This window comes from Oncorhynchus clarkii, chromosome 17 (genome assembly GCF_045791955.1).
Source record: "Oncorhynchus clarkii lewisi isolate Uvic-CL-2024 chromosome 17, UVic_Ocla_1.0, whole genome shotgun sequence".
NCBI lineage: Eukaryota > Metazoa > Chordata > Actinopteri > Salmoniformes > Salmonidae > Oncorhynchus > Oncorhynchus clarkii.
In genome coordinates this window covers 51,700,817-51,714,070 of record NC_092163.1, presented here as the reverse complement: position 1 = coordinate 51,714,070, position 13,254 = coordinate 51,700,817, and the positions used below count along the sequence as shown (strand labels likewise).

General features: G+C 42.6%; 1 protein-coding gene and 1 long non-coding RNA gene across 2 annotated transcripts in view; both read right to left on the bottom strand.

The window, feature by feature from the left end:
- The window catches only part of LOC139371058 (6-phosphofructo-2-kinase/fructose-2,6-bisphosphatase 4-like), a 35,779-nt gene extending 30,714 nt beyond the window's left edge, over positions 1-5,065 (bottom strand). Inside the window, exon 1 of the mRNA XM_071111105.1 lies at positions 4,959-5,065. Coding sequence (XP_070967206.1) covers positions 4,959-5,001 — 43 coding nt within the window. The 5' untranslated portion in view covers positions 5,002-5,065. The remainder of the gene's footprint in view (positions 1-4,958) is intronic.
- A 2,928-nt stretch (positions 5,066-7,993) lies between these two features.
- LOC139369810 (uncharacterized) lies at positions 7,994-12,209 on the bottom strand. The gene is made up of 4 exons (XR_011627077.1): positions 11,863-12,209; positions 9,367-9,452; positions 8,587-9,149; positions 7,994-8,450 (listed from the first exon to the last, which is right to left on the bottom strand). It is a non-coding gene; the product is annotated as an uncharacterized lncRNA (long non-coding RNA).
- Between the last annotated feature and the right edge of the window lie 1,045 nt (positions 12,210-13,254).

Genomic DNA, 13,254 nt, shown 5'->3' with positions numbered 1-13,254 from the left:
TATTTACATGATATATTTACACAAATACATTTATTGCACCTGTTACTGAAATGTGTGATCCAGTTTAAATGGTTTAGGTAGTCTCCTTTATCAATGTCAGTCATTCTGAATGTAGGTTGCTGATGAAAAGTTCCAACAGTTGGATGTCCTAACTCTGGATGGATTCCAATTGGAATTACACATCGCTTGGCAAACCAGCCGAATGTGCCCTGCAGGCCTGATGTGGCCTGTAAACCATGATGTTCCTAGCACCACTGTGTCAAGGTAAAACTCATCCATCAAAGTAAGTGATAACATGTATTGGTCAACAGTTTTATTTTAATGATAACATTTGTTTACAGTAGGAACTCACTTGGTGAATTGCACAGGACTGAAACAGAACAAATTTAACAATCAAGTCACTGTCACTAACACATACAGTCATGGGTGGTAACTCTACAATTCAATTGAAAAGGCAAGGGACACTGGGAAATTATATTGGGGGTGTGGCTTGATGGGGACAAATTTGTGGCTACCCGTGAGTGGAAGTGTGGTACCAGTTTAAGTGGTCTATGGTTATGTAAATTAAAATGAAAAAAGACCACTACTAGTGCTGAAGTATATAACTTGCTTACATAACGGCATGTGACAATAAGGATTTAGAAATACTATTGTAATGTCCATAACCTAACACTGAGTGATCTTGTCAAGTGATAAGGACCTTTATGTGTTGGTTCAAAATACTATATGAGGTGTTATTACATAACACCGTTGGTGCAAACTATACACACTTCCTGGAGTTAAAAATACTATACAAATCAAATCAAATGTATTTATATAGCCCTTCGTACATCAGCTGATATCTCAAAGTGCTGTACAGAAACCCAGCCTAAAACCCCAAACAGCAAGCAATGCAGGTGTAGAAGCACGGTGGCTAGGAAAAACTCCCTAGAAAGGCCAAAACCTAGGAAGAAACCTAGAGATGAACCAGGCTATGTGGGGTGGCCAGTCCTCTTCTGGCTGGTTGTTATTGCATAACATCTTTGGTGTAAACTATATACACTTCCTAGAGTTAAAATTACTATTCAAGGTGTTATTGCACAACACCATTGGCGTAAACTATATACACTTCCTAGTAGTGATGTTATGTTTGATACTGGAGCTCCAAGGCATGCGCAGAAATCGCTAAGGGGCTAACTTCGAAGCAGTGTGCCGATGCGTGTCACTTTATCAGAGGTACGTCATCAATGACATCCAAAGCTTTGTTTGATCACATGCCTTTTCAAACTGTGTGTTACAAAATGCGAGATCCCACTGATTTTGCAGTGGTTCCAATGCTTTTTTCAATTCCAAGCTGCTTTCAAACACCGACCTCTACTAGACACCATACTTACAAATCTAGTTAGGATTTTCTATGAAGTTTTACCTGACGGGTAGTTTAGCAGGTAGAGTGTGGAACTATGGTACATTCAGGGACGCGAGGGTGAATTATGTGAAACCACACTTTCTGCACTGTTGTTCAAATAATTAGCTTTATTTAGTATAAGCTTATGTTTTAAGCATCCTAAATAATGCCATAGATTCAGTAAAAAAAAAAAAAAAGAAGGCAAAAAAGGAACTGTGATCGAATTGTGGGAATTGTGATCGAATCATTTAACAGTCATTATCATGGACCTGTATAGACAGTGGCCCAGTGTTAAATTTAACACTGTCAGGGTTGATTTAAAACTGGAGAATTTGCTATGTGCAGCTGTGAGTGCTGTGCATTTAGTCAAGTTACCTTGGGGTTCTTGGGCACAGGGACTAAGGTGGTCTGCTTGAAATATGCAGACATTCCAGACATGGTCAGGGAGAGGTTGAAAAAGTCAGTCACGTGGTCCAGCCTGACTTGGATCAATTCTGAAGAATAGAGGGTGGTGATGATGATGCTCCTGCTGCTAATGTCCTCACTAGAAGCATTCAGGTTCCATATAGATGCGGTAAAGAGGTCAAGTCGAACTAGACCAAAACAATGGAATTGCCATGGAAACGCGTGGGAGAAAGGGCCGTGGGGGAAAGATCCCGAGGCTCCTCGTTGCCCCCCAGCAAAATGTGCCTACATTTCATTGTTTATGTGTATTTCACACTATGTTGAGATAAAAATCTGAGTATAATGCTTGTATGGATGTCAACCCCAACACATGTTCATGTCATTGTTACCAATAAACTGCATTACAGTTAAAAATTACTGACCAGCTTATACGAATGGGAGTTAGCATTTAGCAGTCACTTCTTCTCAACCTGAAAAGGGACAACTTCTACATGTTATGTAGCGAAAAACAGCCAACTATATCTAAATCGGACTTAAATAACAACGTTCTGCACCTGTTACAATACATAAATCATGGCGGATTTGACAAATATCCACTTTGTTAGATCAGATTTGTTGAATGTGCGCCAATCTGGTTAATGGAAGGTCTGAGCTTGTTTTGATGCCAGAACAGGGGTCTTGCATAATAGTGCAGTGTCATAATGACTGAGTCATGGGATAACATACAGCATCAGCTGTTTAAAAATGGAGATAGAAATGGTATACTGTGTAGTCAGACAACAGCAGAAGAAAGTTTACCTATTCAACTGCCAACATTGTAATGCTTTTTACCATTGTTGGACACTCAGTGAAAAAGCAGCTTGTGCACTCACACTCTAGCCTACATACAGCATGTGTCCAGTCTGAAATTGATGGTCATGTTCATGCTGCGCCCTTGATATGGGACAACAGATTGTTTGTTCATAGAGAAACAGCCAAGCCTTCTGGAAGTGAAATCTGACAGTCCCACATATGGAAGAAACAGACCTGATATGGCTCTTCTAACAGTGTCCGTAAATTAAACTGAGTCTGTAGCTGTAAAAGTATTAACAAAGAATGCTGTTTTCTCTCATGCCACAGACAGACTACAGTTCACCAAGGCTTTCAGAATCCCACATAATAGAAGTCAGTCCATTATTGGGATACACAAAGCCTAAAGGAGCCTAACGCTACTCCTTATAGTCCAAGGACCATACGCGTTCTGTTGAGAGGCCAATTGGCTCTGACAGCCAAAACAACCAAAAACTCCATCTAAACGTGAATCGATTCTCAATTGCGTTACCGTTATAGAAACATAAAGCCCTTATCACATCAAAATTATTTCACGAATGCAAAATACACACTTAGTGTACACTGTTTTAAGAGGTTTTACAGTTGCAGCCGACAATATATTTTTTATAACACGTTTGTGGCCGTCTTCTATTTGCACACAGTTCTTAGGAGAAACAGATAGCTAATTAGCACAGGTAGCTGTTTTACGCAAGTAAATGCTGTAACATGGGGAATATGGCTGTGTGGGAACCCTAGCCCTAATAAATTGTAGTAATTTAACCGTTTTTTTATGATTATTTCTCAATGACTGGAAATATACATTCCATTTGTTTCCAAAACCGGGCTCTTAACAAAACTCTCCCTGCCAGAAGATACTCTCGTCAAGGCATCTATGAATGGGTTAGGCTATGTGCAGTACTCAGCAATTAAATGCTTGCATCTGACAGGAGGTTTATGGTGACACATGGTTCAATATATAGGCCTAAGAATCATAGCATTCTATGACAAGGATTGGGCTTTAAAATACAAGGCCACGTGTAAATACCATTTTAAAGAACTTAGATTAGATAATACGTTCCCAAGGGTAAAGCCTCCCCTACATAAACACTATTATGGTACACATTCACACACCCCACTTCTCCAGTCCTGCAGATGTCAGTTCAGGGCTTAGCAAACTAAACCACTCCATGGTGAAGGACAGGGCGGCGCACAATTGGCCCAGCGTCGTTAGGGTTTTGCCGGGGTAGGCCGTCTTGTAAATAATAATTTGTTCTTAACCGACTTGCCTAGTTAAATAAAGGTAAATATATTATTTATATATATTATATTATATATATATATTATTGTATATATATTTAAAAAACGGAGTGGCGCAGAGACCAAGTTTTGTGTAATCTAGCTCCAACCACATCGGTTCAACAAGGTCAATACTTTAAACAAATGTTTAAATGAAACGCCTACCTTGTACCAATGTTTGTCCTCTGTCGTTGTGTGGCTTTCTTTGCTAAAATCCATACTTTTCAATAAACGTTAATCAAATACAACCACTGACTGTTTCCTTGTTGAGATTCAATCGGCACATGCACATTTGCGCTGAGCAAACACTCAAGAGGTTGTATTTGTTCATTAAAAAAATATGGATTTCAGCAAACAAAGAAAAGCATGCAACATAGGCACAAGGTAGGTGTTTCATCATTTCCATGTTTCGTTAATATTGAACTTGGGCGAATCGATGTAGTAGGAGCTAGATTTAATGTAGCATGATTCTCTTCTCCACTGTTGGTGGAGTCATCAGAAACTTCCTTATTCAGGGAACTGCGTGATAGGCTATTTGTGGATCAAATATGCGCAATGTATTTAATTTCCCAAAACATTGCCTCTCACATAGCATTTATTGCACAATATTTAAACGCATATTTAATAATGAAATAGACAAGCTAACGTTAGCAAGATACATTTTGACTAACAGCTGTCATCACCACGATTCCACTAATACAAACGCAACATGTACTAACATTGACTAACCAACCAATAGTCACTGACAGTTGACGGTTCACTAGCTAGACAGATTGCGATTCTTCTAGAGGGGCTCTATGAACAGCGGTCTTTGCAAACGCTGACAATATTCGTCTATTGCTTCTAAAAAAAGAAAATCGGTTGACATCGCTTTATTATTATTTGAAGAGTCGATATGGTTATGTTGTTGTATGTAGACCTAGCCTACATGACAACCTTGTTTACTTCCTCCGCCGCGCGCTAGCTAGCCGACGCACTAGGCAGTATGTCCTCGTTGAAACTCCCTCATGGCATCTATCATGAACTTATACATGTTACAACCCCATCGGTGTTGAAACCCTACCTGTCCAGTCTTGCGTGGCTCGTGGTCGGCAGGAACCCCTCATAGTCCAGGTTTGAAGGAGAGCTGCTCGTTGCCAGCGTTGTTTCGTTGTGTGCGTCTCTCCGCGGTGCTTGATGGCAATGAATGGAGTCACGTTTGGAGAGGCATGCAAGTCCTCTCCAACAGGACGGAGAGGATTTCAGACAGCGCAGATGCGCTACAACAGGCACGGGGTTATGAGAGCACTAGCTAAATTGAGTTTTTCACTAGCTGTAATGACTAATCTTTGAAAATACACATTTCATTGTTTTGTTTAAATATGGTTGGGTTCACATTAATCAAAAGATGACAGCCTATGTGGCAATAAGATCAGGGGTCACCACTTGTGTTGTGTTGCGTTGTGATGAGGTCAGCAAGAATGAGAACGTTCATAAACTCATAACATCTCTCTCTTTCTCACACACATTCACACAATTCATAGGACATTTTAGTCATAGTTCAATGGAAAGGATTTCACATATTTAATTTCTTAGAAAGGGCTTGATTGTGCATTGCAATCTTCAATAAAATATCAGTACTTCCACAATACATCTTAGAATGAATAATGATGCAAACTTTTTTCAAAAGCAGAATTCATTAAAAAGAAGAGAATGCTTGTGAAACAAGATATTTCTCCTCTCAGCTGGGATCTCTACAGCTGCACCCCACTGCAAGAATCCAGCCCTGCAGAGAGGACAGACATAATGATGAGTTGCAGAACATGACTGACCTGACAAAACCAGTGGCGATTTTAGCATGTAAATCTTGGTGGGGCAAACAATATATTAATTGCACTATAGCGGTGAGAAACGGTGCCCACAAACTGTTAGGGCCTACATAAAACTGTCCCAACAGCAGAGTCCCAACACCTTACCACCGCTACACCTGGCTATCAGCAGAGCCTTGTCTGGCAGCGAATCAGTTCATTCAGCCTCATTTACTGCCATTTAAAAAAAACAGCTGATATGGCTGACCTGCTTAAACAAATGTGTTTTTTTAACAGCTTTTTTTCTCCCCAATTTCATGATATCCAAATGGTAATTACAGTCTTGTCCCATCACTGCAACTCCCGTAAAAGAGCCATGCATCTTCCAAAACACGACCCTGCCAACCCACACTGCTTCTTGACACACTGCTCGCTTAACCCGGATGTGTTGAAGGAAACACCATACAACTGACAACCATGTCAGCATGACCCCGGCCCGCCACAAGAGTCACTAGAGCAGAGCGCAATGGGACAAGGACATCCGGCCGGCCAAATCCTCCCCTAACCTGGACTACACTGGCCCAATTGTGCGCCGCCTCATGGGTCTCCCATACGCCCAGGTTCGAACCCGGGTCTGTAGCAATACAGTGCCTTAGACCGCTGCGCCACTAGGGAGGCATACAAATGTGGTTTCTACTGAGAATTGAGATGTACAAAGTATGGCATAGGGTGACAACGGGCAGATAATTCGTATTTATATATTTATTTTATTTAACCTTTAACTAGGCAAGTCTTAAGAACAAATTCTTATTTACAATGAGGGCTACCCCGGCCAAACCCGGACAACGCTGGGTCAATTGTGCGCCGCCCTATGGGACTCCCAATCACTGCCGGATGTGATACAGCCTGGATTCGTACCAGGGACTGTAGTGACGCCTCTTGCACTGAGATGCAGTGCCTTAGACATCTGCGATACTCGGGAGCCCAAAATAAGAGGCAATCCGTAATTTCAATTAAGACATTAATGAATGAGCTAGTACGGACGTAGTCAATATAACTTTGTTCGGCACTTTTGAAATGTACGAAATGTACGAAATGTATGAAAAGCTCTTACAAATGCTGCATGTGCACCACCAAGTCAGAACAGTAGGTGAAATTATGAAGGGAAAAGGGACCAAATTATTAGGTTGAGGCACATGGGCTACTAAAAGCTTACTACACAACATACTTAGTATTACTTTCTTAGCTACAGTATACATATCTCCTGGCATATTAGATAATTTATGCAGCAACATACAATACCTTTTTTGGACCTTGTGCTGTGCTCACTTGAACTGGAAGGTGGTGCGGCAGTCCTTCCTCTGCAAATTTTGTCATCAAAGTCTGGCATTCTCTGGATTTATGGTGCTTTTGAGATAGCTGGGAACTCATAAAAAAATAAGGTTGAATCATGATGTCAGTGATCTTCAGGTCGGAGCTCTAGAAAGAGGCCTGATTTCCTGACTTGCAATTCCGAGTTGGATGACCGTTCAAAACGTATTTTCCCAGTCGGAGCTTGTTTTTTCCCAGAGAAACCAGTTGTTTTGAACTCACTGAAGTCTGAGATTTCTCAGTTCCCAGTTGATTTGAGCGCAGCAGACATCATGCTGCATTAACGGCATGGTCAATGTTGTAATGTTTGTCCTTTTAAGCTTGGAAAAGAGACCCTTAAACCCAGACTTGGACCACACACCCACTCCACTGAATAGCAGGCTAGTGATTGCTTTGCAATGCTTGCAGTTAGTTTCTGATTCCTTGCAAACCCTTCATTGTTGAATTTGCGATTTCCGACTAGTGTAAGGTTTATGTCCAATGGCCGAAGAGCACCGATACGTTTTACGTATAATTTCTCTTCATGTGGCACGGATTGGAAATAATTGTCCAGTATATTGTTGACTTGATTCATGATGGTGACTGCTAGCTAAGATTTTGAAAGTATGATGTTGACATGATCAGTCCAATCAAAGCTAGTGTAGATATGTGATTTGACGTCATTTTATCTGTGGCCAATGACCTTGAGCCTTCTTGGATGGGCACTTCTAATGTAACTCTATAGCAGCACCCAAGGGGCTTGAATTTGAGCTCTACTCGTAGATTTTTGCGGTGACGTGTCCCCATGAGTGAGCCAATCACGGCGCAACTAGATAACATTACCAACCCCTAAGCTCTATATTTTCCGCTGGTTGCCCCACCATCACAGAAAGCACAGAGCCAGGCTGAAACACCTGCATTTTGGAGCTGCTTTACACAAGAAAGCAAAAAAGAGACCAAGTTTGTTTGTAGCTTTATTAACTTAATGATTATTTTACATTGTTTGCAAACATGTGTGACATGTATTAATGCCAAAATAACATGAAAAACAGGCAACAAAAAGCTTAACAGGTGGGGCTCTGCCCTGAATGACAGGTCACCACTGCGTCACAGACTGTGGATGAGATGAAATAGAGAGAGATACAGATCAGTTCAGACTACAGCAGAAGGTGAGCCCACCTATCATACGTGCACACAGACACCATTGTACTAACCACACATCAAATTCACCATGTATTGGAAATTGTCTACAACTGTCATTGACATGCCACAGTCATATTCTCTCACTGATCGAAAGCTCTTTCTGATCATCTCAGGGTGTGCCCCTCTAGGAGGAGGGTGTGTCTGTCCTTCATATCCTCCTCGTTTAGCCCCGCCTTCCTGAGCAGCTTCCTCAGAGCAGGGTCCAGCTCACTAGACTGCACACAGATGAGGATGTTACAATACAATAACATTGATAACTGTGATATAACAGAGATATAAATGTGATCATAATGCAGTATCATAATGTTAATGGTTGTGTTAAAACAATAGTGGTGCAGGTGCTGTACTCACACTGAGGCCTTGCTCTGGGCCCACTCCCACCTGGGACTACTGTCTGGAGAAGAGACAAGATTAAATCAGTCAGACAGCCATTTATATTTTCTTCCATTCTAATGCAGCATCATAAAATGTATCTAATAGTGAATTATCTGGGTCTGTCTGAGCTCCAGTGTGCTGATGTTGGCCTATATATTTCTCGTTCTGACACATCTGGATATGGAGTGCTGATCCCAGATCTGCTCTGTTCCTGTTCACACAAACAGCCTGAGGCAGAGTCCACACTGTCAGTACGGTGCAGCTGAGTCTGCCCACTAGCTCTGTTTGAGAAAGAGAGGGAGAGGAAGAGAGACAGCAAGTGAGACAGCGAGATCGGGGAAGAGGAGACGAGGAGACGAGGGGAGAAAGAGAAGAGGACTGGCCTGCCTGAAGCTGAGAGAACTAATTATATTGTAAATGTGATGTGACGTGTGTGTGTGTGTGTTGCTTTCCAAATCTGGGGCTTGTTGGATCTGTCTCTCCAAGGCTGCACAGAACCTCTCTGCATCAGCTGCAAAGTTCAGGCTCACCTGGCAGTCCTGCACAAACACACACAGCCAGTGTGGGAGGCCATCAAGGACCAGAACAAAGATGTTTTCAGAGCCATGCTATTGGCCAAAGCCTTTTTAATAGCGGAATGGTTAATATTCCCCTAAAAGCTGTTCCATAAACAGTTTTGTTGCTTTGACCATCAGGGTTGAAACAGGCTTATAGGATTGTGTTTGATAAGGGGAGAACATGGAGCATGTCACTTACATTTGCAGGGAAGGTGTGGCAGTAGGGGCAGATGCAGAGTAACAAAATGGAACATACAGTTCCTGTTCCCATAGCAACTCAGCTCTCTGGTATATTAAAGGAGAAAGAGATTAGATAATTAAGTGTGGTTAAAATGAGTCATCAGTAATTTACAAAAGAAAAACATCCACACCCTTTACAACAAAGCCTATTGTTTTTTAAGGAACATGCAAGCTCATGGTGACTGGTAAGACATAAGAAAACTATGTTACGTTCCCCAGTTTCTGTGTTGTTGTGGGTTTGTATGTATGTGTTTGTGTATTTCAGGAAATGGAATCTTGTATTCTTCAAGCAGCTGATTGGTCGGCCCCATCGATGATTGGCGCTCTGAACCCTCCCTCTCGTCAGGGGAAACACCTGTCTTCAATTACCAATTCCTTCTACAGCTGGATAAAAGCCAGTGATCATTGGTCAGGAGGAGAGAGCTTCTTTGATGTCCTGTGTTGGTTGTTAGTCTGTGAAAGTTTTGTTGAAGTATTTTGCAGCTGCTACTCCTGTATGCCAATAGGGCCTAGTGTTTTTGATTATTGAAATTGTTCACTTTCAGTTAGTAATTATTCTGTTTTATTTGTTCCTGGGGGGGAAGGGGAATGCACCTTTGGAGTGTTTAGGCAAGAGGCCTGTGGGCATACATAAGCTGTAGTATTTACTGTCTATGCACACTAGGCAAGACCTGGTCGGACCACCCCCTGTATTTTGGTTAGCTCGCCAGGAGGTGCTAAAATATTAGGTAAGTAGTGGGTAGGTAGGAGAGGGGACTATTTAACTTTTACTTTATTTTCTCTGGTTCTGTCCAGCCCCTTTTCCCCACATTTCTGTGTTAGGAATAATAAATTCACTGTAAATGGTAAAAAAAATTCTGTCTCTGTTGTCCTTCCCCTGTACCTACGATCACATACCTTTTTCACTCCACGGGGAGTTGAGTTGTAGCAGGGTGTTGCGTTCCCTCCACCCAGGGGGCGTATGTAACATAATGGGGGGCTCATCCGGGATTATTAAATCCACAGGACCCCGCTGCTCTGATCTCTGTGATTGGAGACTGAGGTTTGGTTGTGAGTTTGGGTGACTTAATTTACATGTGTTCACTAGGCTGCTGTGTACCATGACTGCCTCAGCCATCTCCCATTTTATTGAAGCTCCCTCGGTTGGTGGGGTTTTGTAAAGTAGACCTTTGCGCCATAGCTGATCATTATGGACTCTTTGTCCCTGAGGAAGCCCGAAAAGCTAAAAGCTGAGCTGTTGGTGCTAGTCAGGGGGGGGTTTAGTGAGAAAATGAATTTTCTTGTTGAAATATGAGGGAGGCGGATAGACCTTCCGATGCCAAGGTGGAGGAAGGGGTTGCTCGTACCCCTTCTACATTGCCCCGATTCAACCCTTTATCTTCTGCTTCGGGTTGTTCAGACGGGACCGCTAGGCTAAAGGTGGTGCTGGCCTGTTTGGAAATGGAGCTAAAATATAAAGAGCGTGTTTATCCAGCTGGAGTTTGATTTAGAAATTAGGAAAATGGCCATATAAGCCGACAAGGAGGTGAGGATCCGACAACTCCACAACCTACCCATCATCAAGCCTACTTTGAAGTGAGTAAAAATATTGCTTTAGTCCTTCCATTTCGGAAGTTGATTCCTATTTCTCTGCTTTGAACATGTGGCCGCTGCACTGCATTGGCCACTCGAGGTTTGGCCGCTACTGTTGCAATGTAAATTGTCTGGAAAAGCCCAGGAAGTAGTAGCCGCTTTCTCCCTGGAAGACAAGTTTACAGTACGATATAGTTAAAACAACCGTGTTGCGGGCTTATGAGTTGGTGCCTGAAGCTTAAAGGCAGCGCTTCAGGAACCACAAACCCTCTCACCGTACTTTTGAGTTTGCTAGGGACAAAAAGTCTGTTCAATCGCTGGTGTTCGGCCCGTTACGCTAACACCTTTGATATTCGGAAGTTGATGCTGTTGGAGTATTTTAAAAGCAACCTGCCTGAGAGTAGTAGTTCATTGAAATGAACAGAAAGTGGCGACATTGGCCCAGGCAGCAGTGTTGGCAGATGAGTAAGCTGGTGTGCCTCATTTTGAAAACCTAAGGTCTTCAGTGCCTCGTTCGGGTTGTTGTTTTTTCTACAACGACCCTAGCCTTCGCATGATGTCACCAAAAGGGTCACGTGATTGCGGACTGCACAGTTTTGCAAAATAAACCGAAACAATCCCTGTCACCATCCCCTAAATTAAAAAGCGTGGGTTTAGTACCGTCTTTGGCTCGTCCTTCGAACCGAGTTAATGATTCAGCGTTTGGGAAACCGGATCCTATCTATGCTCTTTTATCTCTGCTGGTTGTTTCCTTAACTGAAGAACAAGCAGATCAAATCTTACAAGACACCAGGACTGTGCAGTCAGTAATCATTACTGACGCTTTTACCCGGTCCCCTGAAACCTATTGTTGCTCGCATGTATAGAGACAAAATAAACATACCTGTACCATTACACTGGGTCCACTTAGTGTCAGACTTGGTATTAGGACGTTTCCGTGTTGGTGTAGTGTCAACACTGCCTGTAAAAGGAGTCCCATTGCTACTAGGGAACAATATCGCTGGTGGTAACGTAACTCCTGTGTTAGAAGTAGTAGACAACCCAGAAATCAAAACTGCAGATGATAAATTGGTTCAAGCATTTTCCCATGTTTTTCCTGCTTGTGTTAACGAGGGCACAATCTCGCAAGCTGGGAGATGTGGTGGAATTGTGTAGTTCCATTTTTGAGAATGTTGAGGTAGCAGACAATGCATCTAGTATTCCTTCTGCAAGGCTGACGGTTTTTACCCCCGTAAATCGCGCCCCAATTACGTTACATTATTTTGTAACCCCCGAGAAGGTGATTGAATGTCAAAAGGGAGACACCAGTGCAAGTGTTTTGCTTCGGTAATTTCCATTGAGGAAGCTAAAACTAGGGAGACCGCCTACTTTATGGAAGCAGGAGTTTTGATGCGTAAATGGGCAGCTCATAACAGTCAGTAACTGGAGTGAAGTGGTTCAAGTGGTTGTTCCTACACCGTTCTGACAGCAGGGGCTGTCACTCGTCCATGACCAGGTGTGGTCCAGACATTTGGGGATCACGAAGTCCTTCATTTTTTTTCTGGCCAGGTTTGAAGTCTGACATTGTCCAATTTTGTAAAACATGTCATGTATGTCAACTCACTGGGAAAGCGACTCAAACAGTTTCTTGTGCACCACTCTGCCCGATTCCTGTGGTGGGGGAACCGTTTGAATGAGTGATAATTGATTGTGTAGGTCTGTTGCCAAAAACTAGGTCAGGTAACCAGTTCTAACTAACAATGTGCTGTGCTACTCGATACCCAGAGGCTATCCCTCTCCATACTATAACGGCTAAGACTGTGGTGAAGGCACTAGCGAAGTTCTTCTCTATGTTTTGACTCCCTAAAGTAATCCAAACTGATCAAGGAACAAAATTTATATCAAAACAGTTCTCAAATGTGTTAAAGACTGTATTTCCCGTCAGGTCTCCATGGGCCCTTGAACGCTGGCATCAGACGCTTAAGGCGACTCTACGCAAGTATTGCATGGATACCAGTACCGATTGGGATGGGGGGGTGCCCTTTGTCTTATTTGCTATCAGGGAAACAATACAAGAGTCATTATGCTTCAGCCCTGCTGACCTTGTGTTTGAACACACCCCATGGGGTCCGCTAAAAGGATATGCTCCTTCAAAACTATCTCCTACACCCAGTAGCGCCCCTATAAATGTGTTGGATTATGTCAGAAAAGATGCGGGAGAGACTGAGCGCCGCATGTGCGTTGGCACAAAAGTCTCTCTCTTCGTCTCAAACACATGAAATTACATGACAAAGAG